Here is a 25,151-nt window from a genome sequence, read left to right as displayed (position 1 = left end):
TTGCAATGAGCTGCCTGAGCTCTTTAATGACAGTGGGATGGGTCAAGGGACCCACTCTGCTATGAGGAGACCAACTTATTGAATGGGAAAGAAGCTGTATTCATAACTAGCTGGGAAGATGGGCTGAGTGGATTGGCCCCTTCACTGACAGGTCTGGGAGAGGGGGCTGAGTTAGGAAACATTCCCTGCTGGGCCCTGACAGAAACTGGCTACCCCGAGAGATGGCCAAGCTGTCTCCTTCAACAGTGGGTAAATGAACGAAGGGGAGGAATCCCAAACACTTTATTCTGATTTGGCTCCTGATCTCAAAATGAACTAGCACTTGACTGGCTATGGGGAAGAAAGGGAAATTGGCACATCCTATGCAGTCCTATGCAGGGATGGCGTATGGCGTATGGCACTGCGTATGGCACTGGAAGAAGACAGAATGGCTTAAAACCGCCAGTGAGTAACCCCTCGTCACGGTAAATGGTGATTTAAACCAGGTGAGAAGTCAAGAGAAGGGCTTTCAATCCTTCTGCTTTCTGTGTACCTCCTGGGAATAGAGGAAAAACTTTTTGAGGACTGCTAAATATAGGTGTTGTTATATTTGCTAAGCAGTTACTATGTGTCAAGCACAGTTCTAAGTACTGGGGTGGGTACAGGTTAATCAGGGCTCACAGTCTTAATCCCCATTTTACAGATGAGGAAACTGCAGCACAGAGAATTTAAGTGACTTGCGGAGCTGGGATTAGGATCTAGGTCCTTGCTCTATCCATTAGGCCATACTGCTTCTCCAAGCATTGTCAAAGTGGGTTAGCACGCATCAGTCAATCCAATGGTATTTATTGCTCACTTACTGTGTGCAGAATACCACACTAAGTGTTTAGAAGAGTACAATACAACAGAGTTGGTAGACACATTTGTTCCCTGCCTATAGGAGCTCCCAGTCTAGCCACTGAAATGTCACAATCTTATCAATGACATTACATTCCAGAAGAAGGGCTCTAGGTAAATAGGATGGTTTAAAAGGCCAGTTCCCTACAGACTCTTTGGTTTTGCAATTGGACCACTGGCCCACCCTGAACAGGGCCCAAAATGAGTTCCCAGTGACACAAATTCAGTCCCTGAACTCCCATCAATATCAACACAGTCAAGCAGCACAGCCTATTGAACTGGCACAAGGCCATATCTGCTTTCCCCAGCTTTCTCTCCGCTCACTCCAACCACGTCACATCCCCCTCGGTGTTTCGGCTTCAGCCCATTACACTCCAACAGCTGTGTCTGCTTACAGAGTTTCGTCTCCCCAGGAGCACCCGGCCTTGGGGAGCTGCTTCGGAAACCTCCCACTTCCCCTCTCCATAAAGCCCCTTCCCTAGGAGGCTCCCTGAAGAGAAGCTCAATTCAGAGGAACACGAGCAAGGGTGAGGCTATCCTCATTTGACTGTCTCTATATGTTGCTGACTTGTACTTCCCAAGCACTTAGTACAGTGCTCTGCACATAGTAAGCACACAATAAATACGACAATGAATTTGGACACAATCATTCTGGCGTTCACATTTCTGCCACACGCGACCCACCCTCCATGTCTGTTCTCCCTCCTGTTTAGACTGTGAGCTCCAGGTTGGGCAGGGACCTGATTGACTTGCATCTACCCCAGCACTTAGGACATAGTAAGAGCTTAACAAATACCACCATAATCACAGAAGCAGCGTGGCTCAGTGGAAAGAGCACGGGCTTAGAAGTCGGAGGTCGTGGTTCTAATCCTGGCTCCACCACTTTAATTCATTTAATCATATTTATTGAGCGCTTACTGTGTGCAGAGCACCGTACTAAGCGCTTGGGAAGTACAAGATGGCAACATATAGAAATGGTCCCTACCCAACAACAGGCTCACAGTCAAGAAACGGGCTCACAGTCACACAGTCAGCTGTGTGACTTTGGGCAAGTCACTTTACTTCTCGGTACCTCAGTTACCTCATCTGTAAAATGGGGATTAAGACTGTGAGCCCCACATGGGACAACCTGATTACCCTGTATCTACCCCAGCACTTAGAACAGTGCTTTGCACACAGTAAGTGCTTAACAAATACCAACATTATTATTATTATTAATGCTGAGGGGCGCCTGGACTACATTGGGAATGTGGAGGCAGGGAGATTTCCACTTCAATTCTGACTCCCAGTGACAATTCAGGAAGCCACGCTGGCCCTCAGTTTCCTCATCTGAAAAGAACAATCAACAGCAGCTACAACTGCACAACCGCAGGCTTGGAAAAGACTTGGGGAGGTAAGACTGCATCCTCAATCACACGTTTCAAGGGTCTCACAATATTTAGAGTTGGAATCTCCTTCTAATCAGTCAGTGGTATTTATTGAATGCTTACTGTGTGCAGAGCACTGTATTAGGCACTTGGGAGAGTACAACATAACAGTATTGGTAGAACCATTCCCTGTCCACAAGGAGCTTACAGTCTAGAGTCCTTACAGTACAGTGCTCTGCACACAGTAAGCGCTCAATAAATATGATTGAATGAATAATCTGAATGCCCTTGGCAATATTTTAAGCCCAAACCTGCCTGTTCTGCCCTCAAAAGAAATGGAGACTAGCTTACCAACTCTCAAACGACAGTGGCTCTTTATATGCTGCCATCCCTTATTCAATCTCCTTCAGTCTTCTCTCTTCTAGGTCAAATCACCCATTCTCATTAGCCCTCGCCCACAAGGAGACTGAGGGGCAAGGCAATGGTCAGATAATTCTAGTCCGAGCCCTGTGCCTAAATACCTTGGTATCAATGTGCTCCACTCTGTACCAAACAGCAGTGCTATCTGTTGACTTGTTAAAATAATTACAGGATTAAGTGCTTTCTCTGAACCAAACACTATGCCAAGTAATAGTAATCACAGTAGTAATAAGAATAATAACTGTGATGTTTGTTAAGCACTTACTATGTGCCAAGCACTGTACTAAGTGCTGGGGGAGATAAAAGATCATCAGGTCCCACATTGAGCTCCCATCTAAGTAGGGGGGGGAGAACAGGTATTACATCCCCATTTTGCAGATGAGGGAACTGAGACACGGAGAAGTTCAGTGACTTGCCCAAATTTACACACAACAGGTAAGTGGCAGAGCCGGGACTGGAACCCAGATGCTCTGACTCCCAGGCCTAGGCTCTTTCAATTATGATACACTGCTTAATAGTGGAAGATGGTACATTTCTTGAGGGCAGGGATCATGTCTACAAACCTTATTGTACTTCTCCAAGGGCTTAGTTCAGTGCTCTGCATCCAGGAGGTGCTCAATAAATACTACTGATTCATTGATTGATCTACCTTTTACTATGTGTAATACATTGTACTACTAAGTGCTGGGGTAGATGATGCAAGAGAATCAAATTAGACACCATCCCTATTCTATACAGACCTCACAATTTAAAAGGGAATGTGACAGTAATAAAGCATCTCTGGGAGCAGGAAGAGATACAATCAAGATTGGAATCAGGCTCCAGGGATGCAGACTGGAAATTGCAGATGATCCCCTATACCTAAAAACGGTTGCCAAGAGAGACGTTACTCTATCAGTGTGGTTTACAATCAGTCCACAGAGAAAGGAAGAGAAAGACAGAGGAAACTCTGGGCAGGATGACTGAAGGTAAGAAAATGAATTGGAAGGAAGGTGGGGACACTTGACAGGGATTATATGTTAACTGGAAGAGACGAATACACTGAGACTACAGTGCAGTTACTTTCTCTTGTCTACGGACTGGTAGGTGGTGCAGGAGGTTGAATTGCTATAAATATTTTAATGATTAATCAATCAATGGTGTTTATTAAGTGCTTACTGTGTGAAGAGCACGGTACTAAGCGCATGGGAGAATACAATAGAGTTTGTAGACGGGATCCCTGTACACAAAGAGCTTAATCTGCAAAATTCAACGCCCAAACAAAAATAGGCAGCCAGATGAAGCCAACCCTTCGACAAGGTGTACAAAACAGTATCAAGACGTTTTCAAAATATGGCCAACTCTAGATTATCCTGGGGTTCCCTAACCAGTTTGTGGCTCATTCAAGCTCTTGGTGTCACCTCCTTCTCTTTCATGATTCCCATCACTTACACCACTTTCAGAGAGAGAATGGAGAAAAGGAAAAAGGTGAATTTCAAGTCCATTCGTTGGTTACTTTTATTGATTGTAAAAATACCTTCGAATTGTATGGGACTTTATTTTTTCCCACAATGCTTCACATCACTTATCTCACTTTGTCTTCAAGACAACCCAGGGAGATAGGGAGAGTGAGGTAGTATCACCTGTATTTTACTGAGAAAGAAACCAAAGCACAGAAAGGTTAAGCTTGGACAGATAAAGATGTCCAAGCCCAAAACAGTGGTGACTGAATCCAAGCAGGGTGACGGTTGCCTGGCAGCCTTCCCATGCTGAGCCCTTCCCTTTAAACATGGAAAATCTTAGAATGAAAAGGCCAAAAACCAAGCAGAAGGCTGCTCTGAGTATGTGCAGTCTCCTGGCCCCAGTGGAAATTACTGTGTCAGCAAATCAATGCCCCAGACCAACGGTCTTTTGCTTACTTGAACTGATGGTGTTCCCGGGAACTACGGATTTTGGAGGAAAATCGTTCTGCCAGTTTCTCGAGGCTCCTGGAGTACTCCAGTTCAATCTCAGCCTTCCTACGGAAGAACTCCTGGAGGTCCTGGAGCAGCTGCAGGCGAGACTCCGACTGCTGTTCCAGACATTTGAACTGTTCCACCAACTGAGTACGGATCTCTGTAGACAGAAAGGAAGGAGACAGGGGTAAATTATTATTATTAATAATAATAATTACAATGGTAACTGTTAAGTGCTTATTATGTGCCGGGCAGTGTACTAAGTGCTGAGATGGATACAAGCAAATCAGGTTAGAGACAGACCCCATCCCACGTGGGGCTCACAGTCTCAATCCCAGTTTACAGATGAGCTGAGGCACAGAAAAGTGAAGTGACTTGCTCAAGGTCACATAGCAGACAAGTGGCAGAGCTAAGATTAGAACCAGCTACATACATGGGAGAGCTGTAGCACAACATATAAACTCCTCTACCCTTCACCTACCACTGTTAAACCTTTCAGTCAAATAGAAAATGCTCATAGCCATTTAAATTATCTTGGCTTACCACTGTCTAAATGATCACTGATACTCATCCTGAATGAACAGGAGGATGGCAGAGACTACCGTATCTGACCAGCTTTCAGCAAGTTGATTAGAGTTCTAATCACCACACTGTTCTGAATATCACGGGCCTCTGACTCTAGCTGAATGCAATTTTTGCATTCTTTTTGGGAATACGCTTGTCCACATTGATTTATGTGGTGCCTTAAGATCTTTTTGAAGAAGGGGGGAACAAAAATCAATGCATTTTACAAAAATAAGGAAGCAATGTGAAAACCAGCAATGCCTCCTCACTAAAAAACAACTGGTTGGTGCAAACTTGCTACTTGACTGGAGGAGCACAGAAGTCCATGAATGGTTGGTGAAATATCATACCATCATCAACAGGACCAATTGAGCAACTACTGTGTGCTGAACTTTGTACTCAAGGCTTGTGAACATAAGAGAAGTAAAAGACACAAGTTTTCAATATAAAGTTCCAGTTCTGAATTATTTCCATAGCTTCTCTGAAACAACAATAAACAATAAATATGAAAAGCTGGGAGAACGTAGGCTAAATATTCATCTGAATGCCAATTCAACAAGTCCGATTCAGAACTCAGTTGAGATGCCTGGGTCAAAGGATCCTAGAAGTTGACATTTTTTTTTAACATTCTGTTATTCCTGGATCCTAATTTTTAAAAAATCACCTACATGAGAAGCTAAGAAAATGCCATTTTCCTTCTCCTCAACATCTTTCTGGATTTGGCAGTAATGATGAATAACCCAAAGGCTTTAGCCAATCCAATAAGATGGTCATTCTCATGAGGCAGAACTATAGAGCCATTTTGCATCAGGCAGTGTTCCTGGCAGGATTGTCCTAAAAATAATCACAGGCAGTTGGTCACTGGTCCTATTCCTCAAGATCATCAGGAAAGGGGATTTTACCAACTAAATCTGTTACACAGCCTTGCAACCCCCACAAAATTCCTTCAATGCTAATCTAAATCCCTCTTGCTATAATTTGGGCATATTTGTTGCTCCTATTCTTCATGTTAATGGTTCTTGAAGATAATTATGAAATCAACCCAGGCCATCTAGTCCTATACAGCGCTTACCTTTCCACTTTCATCACTTTGGTAATTACCCTCTATTTAAATTCTCCACCTAACTCAAACTTGGGAGCCACAAACTGAACAGCTGTATCAGGGGTCTCGCTGATTCTACAGTGAGTGGGAAGAGCATCTACAGATTCTACCTGCTCTACTCCCACTACTCTTCTCAGTAGCATGATCGGTTTTCTAACAGCAGCACCCCGTTGCTGACTTGGAAGACTCCAGCCAATTCAACACAGGTAAACTAGCTTGAAGTCATGTCAACTGAACTTCAACCCTTTTATGGGTTTCCAAGTTCTCTTCTGGTCATAGTGGAGAACTCAAAAACTGATCTCCAGAGTACTGGTTACCCCACCACTTGGACCTACCTTGCTCACTGTGCCCCGATCTCTTTAATAAGAAGCAGTGTGGCCTATGAGAAGCAGCATGGTCTAAGTGGAAAGAGTCCAGGCCTGGGAGTCAGAGGACCTAGGTTCTAACCCCAGCTCTGCCACTTATCTGCTGTGTGACCTTGGGCAAGTCACTTAACTTCTCTGTGCCTCAGTTCCCTCCTCTGTAAAATGGGAATTCGATACCTGTTCTCCCTCATACTTAGACTGTGAGCCCCATGTAGGACTTGATGATCTTGTATCCATCCCAGCACTTAGTACAGTGCTTGGGACATACTAAGCACTCAAATACCACGATTATAATTATTTCTCCACTGACCCCTTTCCCACATCCTCCCTCCGGCCTAGAACTCCTGTCCCCTCATACACCAGACCACCACTCTCCCCAGCTTCAAAGCCTTATTAAGATCACAACTCCTCCAAGAGTCCTTTACCCATTAAGCCCTCTTTTCCTCAGCTCCCTCTCCCTTCTGTGTCATCTGTGCACTTTGGATCTGTGACCTCTGGGCATTTGGTATCCACTCCACCCTTAGCATTTATGTACATATCTATAAATTATGAATTGTTTATTTTATTAATGTCTGTCTCCACTTCTAAAATGTAAGCTTGTTGTGGGCAGACAACATGCCTGTCTACTCTGCTGTACTGTAGTCTCTCAAGCGCTTAGTTCAGTGCTCTGCACACAGTTAGTGCTCAATAAATACTACTGATTGACCCATCATCACACTCCTTACACCTTCCAATTCAGTCATGAAATATGAGCCCACATCTCTGTTCCACAGGGGAGAAGCAGACTTCCCTAATAATAATGATAGCATTTATTAAGCGCTTACTATGTGCAAAGCACTGTTCTAAGCACTGGGGAGGTTACATGGTGATCAGGTTATCCCATGGGGGGCTTACAGTCTTAATCCCCATTTTACAGATGAGGTAACAGACACAGAGAAGTGACTTGCCCAAAGTCACACAGCTGACAATTGGCAGAGCTGGGATCTGAACCCATGACCTCTGACTCCAAAGCCCATGCTCTTTCCACTGAGCCACGCTGCTTCTCTAGTACCCTGCTGGCCTAGGCTCTCCTGGGAATGTTCTCTGACTGCTCAAAAATTTGTACATTGGGAAAGCTGCACCCAACATTCCAGCTCACAGCAATTACATTCCCCCCTTCCCCTAGGTGGGAAGCCTGGGTGGAGGGTGCTTCCCATCTCCACTCCCGGGATATATGCATTTCTCTAGGCAGAGGGGAGAACAGAGCCCATTACATGAGAGCATCCTGTTACAAATGTAAAAGCCATGCATCCTTTTCCTCATTGAATCCAGCAGAATTTCTATCTTGCATTGGGAGACAACCAAGTATGTCCCTTCCCTCCCCTTCCATTTCTCCTACTCTTACATAAATGACTCAGAGGCTGTAAATCTCTACAATAGGACTGATTCTTGGAACAGTTCTTGAGAGTGGATAAGGGAAAGAAGTAGGTCTCGCTGAGCCTATTCATGGAACTTGTTTCTGACTGAGGCAGCAACCTCACATCTGTGGCAACATGAGCAGGGGGTGAAGGAGCACAGGGGAAACAGACCTTTAAACATGTGGTGAAGAGTTTTCTTTCCCTTTAAGTAATCTTTGTTGTTATCTAGATAAAGTTGTGCTGACTGTCATGGGCATTCAGATCTTCATGGTGCAAGAGGATGGTCAAGATGACCTATGGGGGCCCTGGTTCATTATTATAGCTTAAACACTTGAGAAAGTTGAGGGGGAGAAGGAAGGAGGTGGAAAGAGGGAAAAGTCATATTCAGCTTGACAGGCAGACACAGATGGTCTTCATACACTGGGGATCAAAGGGCTACACTGGTAACCACAAAAGTAAAGAAAAACAAATAAATAAATGAAACATAAGTGGAATAACTACGCTGGTATACACAGAAGTGCTAAAGATAGCTAATGGGATGACCTGATCAGGGAGGTGTTTGTTGGAGGAGGACTTTAAGGTAGGGAAGTAATTTAGCAGATGGGGAAGGAGGGAATTCCACAAACCCCTAGCCCAGGTCCTGCCTCTGGCCTCGAACACCCTCCCTCCTCAAATCTGACAGAAAATTACTCTCCTTCCCTTCAAAGCCTTATTGAAGGCACATCTCATCCAAGAGGCCTTCTCAGACTAAGCCCCACTTTCCTTCATCTCCCACTCCCTTTTTCTGCATCACCCTGACTTGCTCCCTTAGCTCTTCCCCCCCATTCAAGGCCCACAGCACATATGTACACATCTATTACTTTATTTACTTGTATTGATGTCTGCCTCCCCAACTCTAGACTGTGGGCCCATTGTGGGGAGGGAATGTGACTGCTTACTGCTGTACTGTACTCTCTCAAGTGCTTAGTAAAGTGCTCCACACACAGAAAGTGCTCAATAAATATGACTGAATGAATGAATGTAGGGGGAAAAGGCATGCACAATGGCTTGGAGATGAGGAAAAAATTGAGAATGAGGTATGGCTTGAAGGTCGTTGAGGGAGAGGGAGAAGGAGAGGGAGAAAGAGAGAACTCATGAAGGGGTTTAATCCAGCATTTCCCAGGCAAGAACTTCTTAAATTGCTACAGTCTATTAGAGGAACACATTTACAGCAGAGAAATAGCATACAGAATTAAACTACACCATATCTCCTGTGTTATTTTAATTGAGATGGGGTTTTAATTGCCCACATCTTTATTTACAACTCCCTGCCAAATTGCTCCTTTTGAACAAAAAATAGGCTCAGAAAAAGTTATTGCTCCCAAGACACAGATTTGGTTAAGTTGTCATTCTCCCAAGCTGTACCCATAACAAAATTTTAGCAGCATCTAAGAGTAAAACTGAAGAAAGAAGAGGAGATGCAGAAGAAATGGGATTTGTCTTTTGGAGGGAAACCTGCATTCTGGCCTCAGGATTCATTGGCAACATCCAAAGGCCCAACTTCACCCTCCTCTAAAGAATAGGGTTTCCTCAGCCCAATGAAGGAATGAAGGGTAGGGATGGTGGAGAGGGATGCTTAGTGCTGAGTCTTCTCAGAGCATGTCAAATGATCTCATTGCCACAATCACATGGATCTAAAAATCAGGCCAAATCCAAAAAGTCAGTCAGTTTGCATTGGCTTGAGAGGGCATTGCTGTTTGGGAGCTAGGATCTGGGCAGGCCATCTCATCAATGAGTTTCTCAAGATAATTAACACCAACCAACCACATCTCAGTCTTCTCATTCCTGCTCTGTTTAATTTGAATCTGACTGCAGCAGATTGGGAAAGCAGCATAGCCTGGTGGAGAGAGCATGGGTCTGGGACTCAGAAGACCTGGGTTCTAATCCCGGCTCTGCAAACTCCTTGCTGTGTGACCTTGAGCAAGTCACTTAACTTCTCTCTGCCTCTGTTTCCTCAACTGTAAAATGGGGATTAAATATCTGTTCTCTCTCAGACTGTGAGCCCCATGCGGGACAGGGACTGTGTCTGTCCTAATCAACTTGTACCTACCTCAGCACTTAGAACAGTGTTTGACACATAGTAAGCACTTAAATACCATTTAAAAAAAACTCTCAAAAACAAAGTGATGACCCAAACTGACCACGGGGCCAGTGATCTACTGAGTGTTTATCAATAATGATATTTGTTGGGCATTTACGATATACCAAGTAAGCACTTGAGGTAGGTACATGACCATCAGGTAGTATGTCACATAGGATTCACAATCTAAGGTGGAGGGAGAACAGGTATTTTACCTCCGTTTCACAGTTCAGGAAACAGACGCAGAGAAGTTAAGTGACTTGCACAAGGTCACAGAGCAGGCAAGTAGCAGAGATGGAATTAGAACCCAGGTCTCCCACCTCCTGGAGCTGTGCTCTTTTCACTAGATCATGCTGTTTCTCAGAGGCCTCAGTGTGGCAGTGTTTGTTTTTTGCCTTTCACCAAAATCATGTCTCCATCCATGGAGATGCAGCATGGCATAGTGGATAGAGCACGGACCTGGAAATCAATCAATCAATCAATCGTATTTATTGAGCGCTTACTGTGTGCAGAGCACTGTACTAAGCACTTGGGAAGTACAAGTTGGCAACATATAGAGACAGTCCCTACCCAACAGTGGGCTCACAGTCTAGAAGGGGGAGACAGAGAACAAAACCAAACATATTAACAAAATAAAATAGAATAGATATGTACAAGTAAAATAAATCAATAGAGTAATAAATATGTACAAACATATACATATATACAGGTGCTGTGGGGAAGGGAAGGAAGTAAGACGGTGGGGATGGAGAGGGGGACGAGGGGAAGAGGAAGGAGGGGGCTCAGTCTGGGAAGGCCTCCTGGAGGAGGTGAGCTCTCAGTAGGGCCTTGAAGGGAGGAAGAGAGCTAGCTTGGCAGATGGGCAGAGGGAGGGCATTCCAGGCCAGGGGGATGACGTGGGCTGGGGGTCGATGGCGGGACAGGCGAGAACGAGGCACGGTGAGGAGATTAGCGGCAGAGGAGCGGAGGGTGCAGCCTGGGCTGTAGAAGGAGAGAAGGGAGGTGAGGTAGGAGGGGGCGAGGTGATGGAGAGCCTTGAAGCCCAGGGTGAGGAGTATCTGCCTGATGCACAGATTGATTGGTAGCCACTGGAGATTTTTGAGGAGGGAGTAACATGCCCAGACCGTTTCTGGACAAAGACAATCCGGGCAGCAGCATGAAGTATGGACTGAAGTGGGGAGAGACATGAGGATGGGAGATCAGAGAGAAGGCTGATGCAGTAGTCCAGACGGGATAGGATGAGAGCTTGAACGAGCAGGGTAGCGGTTTGGATGGAGAGGAAAGGGCGGATCTTGGCAATGTTGCAGAGCTGAGACCGGCAGGTTTTGGTGACGGCTTGGATGTGAGGGGTGAATGAGAGAGCGGAGTCGAGGATGACACCAAGGTTGTGGGCTTGTGAGACGGGAAGGATGGTAGTGCCGTCAACAGTCAGACTGTCAGAAGGTCAGAAGGTCATGGGTTCTAATTTCAGCTCTGCCACGTGTCTGCTGTATGACCTTGGGCAAATCACTTCATTTCTCTGTGCCTTGTTACCCTCATCTGTTGCATGCAGGACAGGGACTGCGTCCAACCCGATTTGCTACCCCAGCGCTTAATACAGTGCTTTGCGCACAGAAAGCACTTAACAAATACCACAATTATTACTACTAGAGGAAGATGAGATAAGAGTTCTCCATCTCCTACCTAATCCCAAAGTACACAGTTAGCCAAACATCAGCTAAGAGCACAGTCAATTCACCAACCAGCCCCAAGCTGACAGGGGACGCTGCCAACTCTACTGCCGCCTCTCGAAAGGACAATATTCTGGGGACCTGAGGCAGAGGGAAGCCTCTCATAAAGCAGCCTGCTGGGAGCTCTGGCTGCCACCCAGAGAACATGCATCCGTACTGACAGCTGCCTAACTCGCCCTTGCTTATGCCAACCACCCATGAAGAGTTGAGATGGATGTCAGAGACAAAGGGCTCCCCAGGATGTTGCCCGCTGAGGCAAACTCAGCCCCATCCTAGCATTCCAGGAAAGCTCAGACAACTCCAATCCCAAGTGAGGCATGGAGGTAGAAGGAACAAATGCAGTTTCATCCAAGGATGAAAGAACAAATTCCACTACAAAAGAAAGAGAGATGGGCCTTCCTGTAAGGCCAGCTTTGCCAATAAGTTCAAAGAATGGACCAGCCTCCAAAATGTTTTACTAATTCAGAATTAGCTCTAGAGTCATTTGGGAGTGCCCTATAGCCTATACTTCATTTCCAGCTCACTAGACACCCTTGGCATGAGAATCACGGAAGGCTCGACGGCTATTTGGGAACCGGCCAGCACCATTTTCCATACATCCCAGATGGGAAGGAAAGAAATGCCTCATGGAAGGCAGGGTTTCTCACACACTCATTCATTCATTCAATCGTATTTATTGAGCGCTTACTGTGTTCAGGGCACTGTACTAAATGCTTGGCAGTACAAATTGGCAACATATACAGACAGTCCCTACCCAATAATGGGCTCACAGTCTAGAAGGGGGAGACAGAGAATAAAACAAAACAAGTAGACAGGTGTCAAAACCATCAGAATAAATAGAATTATAGCTATATGCACATCATTAATAAAATAGAGTAGTAAATATGTACAAGTAAAATAAATAGAGTCATAAATATGTACAAATATATACAAGTGCTGTAGGGTGGGGGGGCATGAAGGAGATGGAAGGAGGAAAGGAAAAAGGGGACTTGGTCTGGCAAGGCCTCCTGGAGGAGGTGAGCTCTCAGTAGGGCTTTGAAAAGAGGAAGAAAGCTAGTTTGGCAGAGGTGTGGAGGGAGGGCATTCCAGGCCAGGGGAAGGACGTGGGCCAGGGGTCGACAGCGGGACAGGCGAGAATGAGGCACAGTGAGGAGGTTAGCGTCAGAGGAGTAGAAGGTGCAGGCCGGGCTGTAGAAGGAGAGAAGGGAGGTGAGGTAGGAGGGGGCGAGGTGATGGAGAGCCTTGAAGCCGAGAGTGAGGAGTTTTTGCCTGATTCGTAGGTTGACAGGCAACCACTGGAGATTTTTCAGGAGGGTAGTGACATGCCCAGAGCGTTTCTTTACAAAGATAATCCAGGTAACAGAGTGAAGGGTAGACTGAAGTGGGGAGAGACAGGAGGACAGGAGATCAGAGAGGAGGCTGATGCAGTAATCCAGTCGGGACAGGATGAGAGACTGAACCAGCAAGGTAGCAGTTTGGATGGAGGGGAAATGGCAGATCTTGGAAATGTTGTGGAGGTGAGACCGGCAGGTTTTGGTGATGGACTGGATGTGTGGGGTGTATTAGAGTGTGACTATTGGGCAACTAGCAAAAAACTGACGGGGTAAAAGCCACAGATGCGGAACCACCCTATAGGCTGGAAGTCACCAGAAACTAGGAGCAGCATCCTCACTACGGCATGGAACAGAAGGTCAGATCGGAGTAGATTTACAGTGGGCTTGTTTGACAACCAAAGGGATGTAAAGGGAGGTAGAATAAAAGTAAAGTTTGTTGTGCATGTGGATGGAGAGAGGTTGGATTTCAAGGTGTGTTTCTCCCTCCCACTTCATAGCCAACAGACTGCCACCATTTCCCCCATTCTCAAAGCCCTAGTAATCTCTCCTCCAGGAAGCATTCCCTAACTAGGATTTCATCACCCTCACCCTTTTTTCCCCTCCCTAATGCCTCTCCCACACATTTAGTTCCACCCACTAAGCACTTGGGTACTCACCCCACCCCCACAGCACCTATAAACATATCTTTATACTCGGCTGTTAACCTTACCTGTAATTTAATACCTGTCTCCCCAACTAAACTCCTTGAGAGTAGGGATCATGTCTATCAACTCCACTGTACTCTCCCAAATGCTTAGTACAGTGCTCTACATAGGGTAAGCCCTCAAGAAATACCATCAGGTGACTGGAAGTACCCAATTATAAAGGTAGCATGCACAGTGATGTAAGAGACAAAGGGGTATGGTCTGTGTGGAAAGGGTAGGGCCTGTAGGGGATCTATTTCCAGTAGCAGGATGCTAAATTACAATAAAGTTAAGCAGGATGCCAACTGTAGCACAGCCTGAGGTTTCTAGCCTCCCCCTTTTTGTTGATTCACTAGAGGAATTAAGTGTGTGTGATTCCTCACCACCAAGAGCCATTAGTTTTTCTGTTGCTAATGTTCCAGTGGTCAGAGTCCACAAGAGTAAAACAGACTTGAACATGAAACGAACAGAGTTGAAACCCCACCCCACCCCCAGCCTAAAACCAAGAGGCCCAGGTGAGGGACATTATAAATTTTGTTTTGATTCTTTTAATTGGTATTTGTTGAGCACTTACTCTGTGCCAGGCACTGTACAAAGCACTGTAGATACAGGCTAATGACGTTGGACATGGTCCATATCCCACATGGGGCTCAAACAGTCTTAAGGCCCATTTTACAGATGAATTGAGGCACAGAGAAGTTAAGTAACTTGCCCAAGGTCACACAGCAGACAGGTTTCGACTAAAGAATCCTTGTGGGGGCATCATAGTTCCATGTCATTCCCAGAATAACTTTCACTAGCCCTGTGGCAGTCCTGGACCAGTCTCTCCTCATTTAAAGGGTGAAAAGGGTGGGGATCAGATGGCACCCTACAGTGCCCTGATGGGGAAGGGTCTCAGTCAGAAGGCTGTTCCATATGTCTTTACATTCCAAATGAAGTTGGGAACAACTGTCCCTTGCCACCCACTCCTCTTTGTCTCTATTGAGAAGCAGCATGGCTCAGTGGAAAGAGCCTGGGCTTTGGAGTCAGAGGTCATGGGTTCAAATCCCGGCTCTGCCAAATGTCAGCTGTGTGACTTTGGGCAAGTCACTTAACTTCTCTGGATCTCAGTTCCCTCATCTGTAAAATGGGGATGAAGACTGTGAGTCCCCCGTGGGACAACCTGATCACCTTGTAACCTCCCCAGCGCTTAGAACAGTGCTTTGCACATAGTAAGCGCTTAATAAATGCCATCATTATTATTACTATTATTGGTTCTTGCCATGCTACACTCCCAGTATTCTTTACCAGGACAGTGTTCAGACAGGACTAGATAGGGGTGGGGAAGAGAGGAGGGGCTAAACTGACTGACCAAGGGGAAGTTACAGGAGGGGAGAGAGGGAGGAAGAGCATGGCAGGCCCCAAATACCATAGCCTGAGCTCCACAGACACTCTTGCCCTGACCTTGCCCTTTCAAAGGTCAGCCCCAAAAGACAAAAAAGTGGAGTCAGCTCTTGAGTCAACACATTTCATTCTACACTTCAAGAGGTGCCAAAACCCTTTGGATGGCCTCGGGGTGAGCCAACCCAACCCACAACCAATGCTTTCCAAAGCAACCCCTCCTACCCAGGTCTGGAGCTCTTTCCCTTTCAGGACCCACGGGGCTAAGATGTGTTTCAGGATGGATCCATTTCCAAGTGCTAACCACCGACTGGTAAGGGACCTAAACTATGTTAGTTGCTGGCCAGGTTCTGAAATTCAAACCCTTATTTTGTGGGCTTCAGTTTAGAAACAAAAACTAAAAACTTCTCCAAGAAGGAAATGTATTTGGAAGGGAGAGGGTGGGAGAAGCAAGAACAATAACCAGGGAAACCCAGGATCCCAGTTCCAATAGAGGAAAATAATGTCTTGCTGGTTAGGGATAGCATCCATGTTATGACTGCTGTGCAGCAAGAAATGCAGCCAGAAAGGCAGCTGATGGAACAACGGAAGAGGCCACAGTAGAGAAGGCACTCCTCAACTCCCAGGCCAAACTCCCTCCACGCCTCACATCCTCAGTTCACAGCAGGCATCAGATTCCCTCATTTGCTGGTCCTCACTTGCTGCTGCTGTTGTTGTGTGTTTAGTTATCTGTTGGGCTTCTGATTTCAGCCAAACAACGCACATTCCTGGGTAAGTAGTTTTGCCACTCTGGGGTTGGAATGTAGAGTCAGCGGCAGCCAGGCAAAAGTAATTACTCCTCTGTGAGGAAAGTTGATGACGCGCTGAAGTTGCCAAGGGGGAGGAGGGGGAGCAGAGAAAAGATCAGCCTGGTAAAGCAAGAAAATATTGTTTCATAAAGATTATACAATTGAACCATATCACCTGCCTCTGCTTGCTTCCCCCATGTAGGGTGGGAGGTGGGTTGACTGGAGGTGAGTCTATCAACCTCTGTATATTGCCTAAGTGCTAGGAGGTGCAAGTCTTGATCTTCCAGCAATGAATCAATGGTATTTACTGAATGCCCATCTCTGGGCTGTAGCTCCTTGTGGGACGGGAACATATCTACCAACTCTATTATACTGTACTCTCCCAAGTGCTCACTACAGTGCTCTACATACAGTAAACACTCAAATACCATTGATTGAATAACTCAGTGCAGCACGATCTAGTTCAGAAATGTCAAATACAGCATAAGCTCCTTGTGAGCAGGAAATGGGTCACCTCTTTACTCTGTAATTCTGAAGTATCTAGCACAGTGCACTGCACAGAGTGCAATAAATGCTACTCTTACTGATACTGCATGAACAAATGTTAATCACTCTTTTTTTAAAATGGCATTTGTTAAGCGCTATGTGCCAGGCACCATTCTAAGGACTGGGGTAGATACAAGCTAATCAGGTTAGACAAAGTCCCTATCCCACATGGGGCTCACAATCTTTATCTCCATTTTACAAATGAGGTAACTGAAGAACAGAGAAGTGACTTGCCCAAGGTCACACAGCGTGCAAGCAGCAGAGTCAGAATTAGAACCCAGGTCCTTGTAACTCCCAGGCCCATGCTTTATCCACTTAGTCGCTCTTCTCATGGAGGAAATTTTACTATCTTCTACTGAGGCACCCTGATTTGGTGGCTCATGAATCTGATAACTCTGGGACAAAGGTTCAAATCACCAATATTTAATTACCCCAAATATCTCAGCTAGTCTTTTACTTTAGGGTGGCACACTTTGTAGATGCACTGACTGTTTCTGGACAATACAGTAAGGCTTTAGGGTGATCCACCATGCACCATGGCCCAGAAGAACTGGGTCACCTTCTAGAAGTATTTAAGCTTGTTCTTGGGAAGTGGCTTAGGTCCTGGGAGAATATGCCATGCCAGCAGCAGGAGTAACCAGTGTAATTATCTCCCCAGCACTTAGTACAGTGCTCAGCACACAGTAAGCACTCAGTAAATACAACTGAACGAATAATTATGAAATCATACTAACAAAAGAACAATATCACAAACAAGGCAAGTGACAGTCTTCCAGGAATCAATCAATCACTGGCAATGATTGAGCTCTTTCTGGGTCTAGAACACTATATTAAGCACTTGGGAGAGTACAACAGATTGAGTAGACATGATCCCTACCTTCAAGGGGCTTACAGTCTAGTAGGGGAGGCAGACATTAAAATAAATTACAGATAAGGGAAGCAACAGAGTATAAGGAAAAGTACATAAGTGTTATGGGGGGTGGAAAGAGTACCAAAGTGCTTAGGAGTATAGACCCCAGTGCAGAAGTAATGCAGAAGGGAGGGAAATAGGATGGGGAGGTGAAAGATTAGTCAGGAAAGGCTTCCTGTAGGAAATATACTGTTCCAAATATGTATACCTCAAAAAGCCAAATCTAGAGAAGAGAAATAATATGATTAATGAACAAGAGGGACTGGATTTATGAGTAAAGATGAAAGGAAACCAACAAGAACAACCTTGTTAAACAATGACTAAGTGGTGCAGCATAAAAACAAAATTAATGGAGGTAAATACTAATATGGACAGGTGGTCAAAGGGAAGGTAATAGAGTTATGAATCCAAATTGAGAACGTATAAGTCAAAAAGTCAGATCATACTCAGCCTCCAAAGAAAAAAATGCCTAAGTTCTTTCACTTGAATAATTTGAAACCAATATCCTGTGGGTATGATTTGGTGATCGATAGATACTGACAGGGAGACAGAGTTGACCTTCAAATTTGAAGATGATGCTACTGACAGCGAAGCTGACCTATGAGTGCAAGTATAGGAATGATAGTCCTGACCACTTTGTGCACACACAAAGATTGTTGTTCACTGTGTTATTTTTGTTATTTTCAGCATTTGGCATCAGCTTCACTTTTACCTTAATCTTACAATCCTCTTCAAGCTTCTGCTCAAAGAGAACTGCTCCAGTTTTGAGTGCAGTGTACTAAGCTGGTCTACTGCCTTCTCCTCATAACTGCCCCACCTCTATCTTCAGGGAGAAATTGAAGATTCATTTTTCTACCCCATAATTGAAAGCAGAAATAGCCAGAAGGAGGAGGGAGGACTTGCAGAAGGGTGAGAACATGGACAGCATAGTAGGGAGGGGGAGTTGATTCAGGAAGATCCTATTCTATGTACCACTTGGGAGAGTACAACAGAAGGAAAAGTCTCAATCTCAAGTGGTTTCTTCCTTCCTTCCTCCTTTATTCCCCCCATTTTCTTTTTTCTCCTCATTCCTTATTGCTAGACTTACATGACCCACATAATATCCTCAGCCTGTTTTAATGTTCCATAATGGATGCAAACAAAGTGGGGCAACTATGCAAGTAAAAATGATATGTAGTTTCATTAGTCATGTACAGAAGTCCTCGGTTTGGTGGAGATCTGAACAGCTTCAGATTTCTTCATGCCACGATTTCTATCAGCCTTGGTTTGAAAGAGGTCATGAATTGCTCACCAGGGATAGGCAAGGCTATCTTAAAGTTCTTTTCCAGTTTAAAAGTTCATTTTTATAACTGATTTTGTTCATGAAGGCTAACCGTAAACATTGACAGATACCTTCAAAAGCAATGCCCTCCCAACTCCAGGAACAGGAATGCAACCAGCTAGCTGAATATTACCACCCTTTCCATCACATCCATAATTGCTATGAATCTATTGCAATCTGACAGTCCTTAGTATCTGGCCTCCCAAATTTGCCCAGAGGCACGAGTGACCGGCTAATGACCCTACAACTGCCTCTAAAGCAAAATCACTTTGGGGCCATCATTAGTGCATATAACTCACCAATAACAAATACCAACAAAAAGAAATAAGAGTTCTAGAAAGATCTGGATAGGTTTGACATATATTCCAAAATCTGACAAGGTCATCATCAAAAGAGATTTCAATACATAGGTGGGCAGTGATGCTGCCCCAAGAAAAATTAAGTCTACTTCCATTCAAAGAATGTGCGAAACATCAGCTTGTAATCAATGCGTTCTTCCCCCTACCAAATATGAAAAGGACATCACAGATGCCCTTAAGGTCTAAACAAAGGCATTTCAGAGATTAAATCACTGCTCTCAGAGAGACTTGAAGGATTTACAGATCACTGCAGTAAAGGGCAGAGCACTGGACTCAAGTGCCAAACTCGAGCTATCAGTGTGTGCACATAATATATAGATAGATCTAAAGCAGCATCCAAATCATCAAAAAAAAGCTACATATTCAACTCCTGGAAACTGAAGAAACCTGCAAGGTACTCTGTGACAACATCCCAGCAGCCTTCCTGTAACAAGGAACCCCAGGCTATAAGCAACACTACAAACAGCAAAGGTGTGCTTTAAAGAGACAGTGTCTGTCAACCAGCCATCAAGACTCTGTATATAGCAGAGAAACACTATCAAGATTGGATGACAATGACGACTTGGAGATTTACAAATTACTTGCAGCACAGCAGAAAAATGTATCAATAGTACCTTGCAACACCTCATTCTTTCACTCAATCTTACTTATTCAGCGCTTACTGTGTGCAGAGCACTTTATCAAGTGCATGGGAGATTACAATATAACAATAAGCAGACACACTTCCTGCCCACAATGAGTTCATGACCGTAACAGAATGGAAGCTTATAGAAACCGATCCTCAACTAACATGTTCTTGTGCTCACTAAGATCGATCCTTGCAGCCCTAATGGGCCCTATCTCTGTTTTCAAGACGCCTCTTAGTATCCCAAACTTTGCAGAGCCTTTGCTAGAGGAAAGCAACACCTCTCCTGATGGTTGCCCACCAACCTGATCTGTCCACTCTGGTGGTCTTCCAACAGTCCACTGCTATGCCAGATCGTTTGAAACTGTTTCACCATGTCTTTCACCTCCCTTCTCTCCTTCTACAGCCCACCCTGCACCCTCCGCTCCTCTGCCGCTAATCTCCTCACCGTACCTCGTTCTCACCTGTCCCGCCATCAACCCCCGGCCCACGTCATCCCCCGGGCTTTGAATGCCCTCCCTCTGCCCATCCGCCAAGCTAGCTCTCTTCCTCCCTTCAAGGCCCTACTGAGAGCTCACCTCCTCCAGGAGGCCTTCCCAGACTGAGCCCCTTCCTTCCTCTCCCCATCGTCCCCCTCTCCATCCCATCTTACCTCCTTCCCTTCCCCACAGCACCTGTACATATGTATATATGTTTGTACATATTTATTACTCTATTTATTTTACTTGTACATATCTATTCTATTTATTTTATTTTGTTAGTATGTTTGGTTTTGTTCTCTGTCTCCCCCTTTTAGACTGTGAGCCCACTGTTGGGTAGGGACTGTCTCTATGTGTTGCCAACTTGTACTTCCCAAGCGCTTAGTACAGTGCTCTGCACACAGTAAGCGCTCAATAAATACGATTGATGATGTCTTCAAAACAAGTAGTCTGTCCCCCTGGCTTGCATAATCCTCTTTACCCTTTACCATACAGCTGCTGCTCAGGAACCTTGCTATTATCCATTCTCCTCATATGATCCTACTCAGAGAAGGGGACTGGGGTGTGTGTGATTATTTTTTGGGGGGGCGGAGGGGAGTTCACTGAGAACACTGCCTCAATGCTGGTGAGCTGACTTCTCTTGTGGTTTGCAATCTTGTTCTGCCATCAAACACTGAATATGGCAATGAGCTAATGTTTGGCCCTTTGTTGAGCAGAAGTAGATCATTGCTGTTGAGATTTCCAATCCCATGAGGGCTGATGATTTTTTTTTCCATATTTTGGTATCAACACCCACCCACGCACTGAAGTTTCCTAGGATGAAGTACCATTTGTTGGAATGCTCAGCTGCACATCACACAATTGAAATGGATGTCCAGGTGCACTATCAATAGTCAGCAGGTGCCAGGTTTTTCTGGTGTCAATATTGCTCAATTTCAAGACTAGAGCAATTCACTAAATAATTGTCTATACTGCTGGAAATTAGCCAGCCTGTTCATCTGAATGTCAGCTGAGGCCTTCATGTGCCTTTGGGGTTTGAGATGGGTGAATTAACAGGTGTTTGCATTTAAAAGTCATCTGAAACTGCGATATAACTTGAAAGCTAGGCCATCTTTTGTGGCCTCAAATCCTGGAGCCCATTTCTCTGTAGAGATAAGAGCTCTTGAGAGTATGTATTTCATGCATTATATGCTGTCACCAGCCTGTATGATTTCATTCCATTGCCCATGAAAAGCAGCTGCAGCTTCATCCTCAGAACTCGATGACTCTCCTTGTACGCTTGATACTCAAAAGAGATTGTCCTCTTAAACATTTTCTCAAACCATCCCTTGCTGCCTTGGAAATCCTCGATAATGATTCACCTTATGCTTGCTGTAGACAACTGTGCATTTGCAATGCTTTCAGCCAAATACTATCAGAACACAAATGTCACAGACCTATATAATTTTCACCCTCCATCTATGTGCATAGCATTTCTACCATTTTTGATCTCAAACTATTCCTAAATCAACCAGTTCCCTTCATGGATAAATCACTTGAGGTCTGCATTGAGGTATTTTTCAATGATTCAGCAATTGGCACATTTATCATATACTAGATTCATTCATGTTTCAACACATGGGCCAAAAGCTTATGCAGGTTCACCATTTGCCAAAATTTTACAATATTTCTATCTTCATTTACTGAATAGTGATCAGGTCTTTTGTGGCTTTTTTATTCGTTATCGTCTGTTGCCAAAGTTAATGCCATAGTGCTGCTTTTGCCACATGCCAAAATATTGTTGAGTAAAAATGATTTGGAAAATATACATATATATATATATATATATATGTATATATATACACAGACACACACACACACACACAGGATTTAAACCACATGCATATTCTGGGGAGTTCAGGTTTCACACACAATTCTCTTGCTTTGCATCTTAAGTACCCAATATGCAATACTACAATTTACTGTGATTGTTTTCTCCACTCTTTAGATTTTTTTTTTGTCCTAAATCTCTCATGAGCCAACCCTCCTTGTACTTGTGAATTCTTGGTGCTTAAAGGTTAATTATTCAATGGTAAAAGTCAGCAATCTAGAAATTGTTTTTTGTGAGGGACAAGTCACCAATTATTTTTCCCAAATATATTTTATACAAATAGGATCATAAATAACGAGGACCAGTCAAGCAAGCAAGCCAGTTTATCTCCACTGAAGCCAAGCTCACCGTGACACCGTTCTGCTGTGACAGACATGTGAGGAGAATGAATAAAAGCAGTCACTATTTGATGAGCTAAACAGTGTTGGGGGATGGCGCAGAGATGGAGGAAGATTTTAAAGATTCATTCAACACAGCACACACAAGGCTGATGGGAGACAATATCGGCAGGTGGACCAACCTTGCTTGCAGCAATCAAGAGTGAGATGATGGCTTTGGAAAAATCATAATAGAAAGAAGTGCAACAGAAAGCGGCACCTGGAACTGTGAATAAGCAACTAAGACAGCACAATAAAGGCCTCTTATTACATGTGCATAGGGTAGAAGTGACTGCCAGGTGCAGACTGGTTTTTTCAGTCTCACATACCTGCATAAAGTCTCACCATCAAAAGCATCATTTTTGAGGACCACCCTGTCTACATATATATATATATCCCTCTGCTTAATTGCTTCCTTTGTAAATGGTAAAAGGCTTCTATACCACTGTGCCTGGGATCTTTGTGGTGGGTACTCCATTTAAAGCATATGCAGACAGTCACTACAATGAATGGAGTCACCTCTCAACTATTGGAAATTGAAGTTGAAGGCCTGCGGCCATACTATTTCATCGAAATTGTTCTCCCTTGTTAAAAAGAGATCCACTGATTTGTTTTATTTAGAGTCCTACTTTCTAGCCCTAATACACAGGGGATAGGATACCTGTTCTCCCTCCCCCTAAACTTTGAGTCCCATGTGGGAGAAGGACTGTGTCTGATCTGCTTTTATTCTACCTTCCCCAACACTCACTACAATGCTTGGGACATATTAAGTGTTTAACAAATACTGTAATTATTGTTATTATGTAACACTGTGAGGCCTTCCCAGATTAAACCCCACTTTTCTTTTTCTCCCCCTCCCTTCATCACCCTGACCTGTTCCCTTTGTTCTTCCTCCCTCCATCCCCTCAGCACTTATGTACATACCTGTAATTTATTTATTTGGATTGATATTTGTCTCCCCCCCTCCCCCAGACTGCAAGTTCTCCCTGTGAGCAGGAAATGTGCCTGTTTATTGTTGTACTCTCCCAAGGGCTTATTACAGTGCTCTGCACACAATAAATGCTCAATAGATATGACTGAATGAATGAATGAACCCCACATGAAAAAACGTATCTCTTGGGATGACTGGCTTGAACACTACGTGAGGAGGGAATTTGAGTTCCCTCACACCGCCTGCATTCATTAGTCATTCATTCACTCATTCATTCCCCACTCAATAGTATGTTCTTGAGCCCCTGCTTTGTGCAGTGAGTGAAAAAAAAAATCCTGATGGCTGCAGGGCTTGAGTCTGTGCAGGGAAACCCTATGGTGAAGTCTATGGTCCTGTCCACTCAGCCACAACTCCAGGAGGCCAGCCCCTTTAACGTCTCTACCTTTCCTTGCATGCATCCCTTAGTCATCCTGGCCCACCTATGGACTTGTCTGTTTGTGTGTGAATGAGAAGCAGTGGAGCCAAGTGGTAAGAGCACACAACTGGGAATCATAAGCTCTGGGTTCTAATTCTGGCTCTACTATTTGCCTGCTATGTGACTTCGGGCAAATCACTCTACCTTCTATACCTCAGTTTCCTTACCTGTGAAATGGAGATTAAACACCTTTTCTCCCTCCCCCTGATACCATGAGCTCCGTATGGGACAAGTGCTGTGTCTCATCTGATTTCTAAATCTCTATCCCAGGACTCAGCACAATACTTGGGGAAGAAGTGTGGCTTAGTAACAAGAGCACAGGCTTGGGAGAGGTCATGGGTTCTAATCCCAGCTCCGCCACTTGTCAGCGGTGTGACATTGGGCAAATCACTTCACTACTCTGTGCCTCAATTCCCTCATCTGTAAAATGGAGATTAAGATTGAGTTCCCTCATCTGTAAAATGGAGATTAAGACTGAGTTCCACGTGGAATAACCTGATTACCTTGTATATACCACAGCACTTAGAACAGTGCTTGGCACATAGTAAGCGCTTAACAAATAAAATTATTATTATTATTACTTAGAACATAGTAATTATTAAACAAGTACCACTACTATTAATCCACTCTTGCTTGTTATTTCTTTCTAATAACATCACTTTTACTACTGCTTCATTACTTTACAAATACCATGATTACTATTTATCTTAGCTTGTTTTCTCCATTAGAATGTGACTTCCACGAGGGCAGGGATTGTGTTTAATACTTTTGTGTGGCCCTCAGCACCTAGGCTAATGCTTTGTATGTAGTAGGTACTCAATCCATGATCGTGATGATGATATGGTGTTTCCTCAATAAATGTTGCTGATGAGGACTATGATGATTTACCAAGTCACTATTATTGCTTATTAAGTCCCCTAGAGGCCTAAAAAAGAATGTTGCATAAATTCACTGCTAGCTAGGAACTTCTGCACAGGAAGTATTAGATTCCATACTTGCTTTCCTCTTCCTTATAAACTCCAGCTAACCCCTTGAGGAAGTAGAGGGAGCAGAGCAGAAATGCAGTGATGGAAAGATGAGGTGAGAGAATGACGAGAAACAAGAGGGCAAGAGCATATGCGGGAAAGAGAAAGAGCCAACACGGATTTGACCCCAGCCAGATACCCAATTTCATTAGAGGCCCAGCATCAAAGACTACT

The 25,151-nt window shown here is 44.4% G+C and overlaps 1 protein-coding gene across 6 annotated transcripts in view; it reads right to left on the bottom strand.

The window, feature by feature from the left end:
- SRGAP3 (SLIT-ROBO Rho GTPase activating protein 3) overlaps positions 1-25,151 on the bottom strand; it is a 319,900-nt gene that overhangs the window by 161,833 nt on the left and 132,916 nt on the right. For all 6 annotated transcript variants that reach the window (XM_038771992.1, XM_038771993.1, XM_038771994.1 and 3 more), the window contains exon 2: positions 4,562-4,757. In XM_038771992.1, coding sequence (XP_038627920.1) covers positions 4,562-4,757 — 196 coding nt within the window. The remainder of the gene's footprint in view (positions 1-4,561; positions 4,758-25,151) is intronic.

Source organism: Tachyglossus aculeatus, chromosome X1 (genome assembly GCF_015852505.1).
Source record: "Tachyglossus aculeatus isolate mTacAcu1 chromosome X1, mTacAcu1.pri, whole genome shotgun sequence".
In the NCBI taxonomy this organism is placed as follows: domain Eukaryota; kingdom Metazoa; phylum Chordata; class Mammalia; order Monotremata; family Tachyglossidae; genus Tachyglossus; species Tachyglossus aculeatus.
Note: the sequence above shows the minus strand (reverse complement) of the source record. Positions and strands in the feature narration are given on the sequence as shown.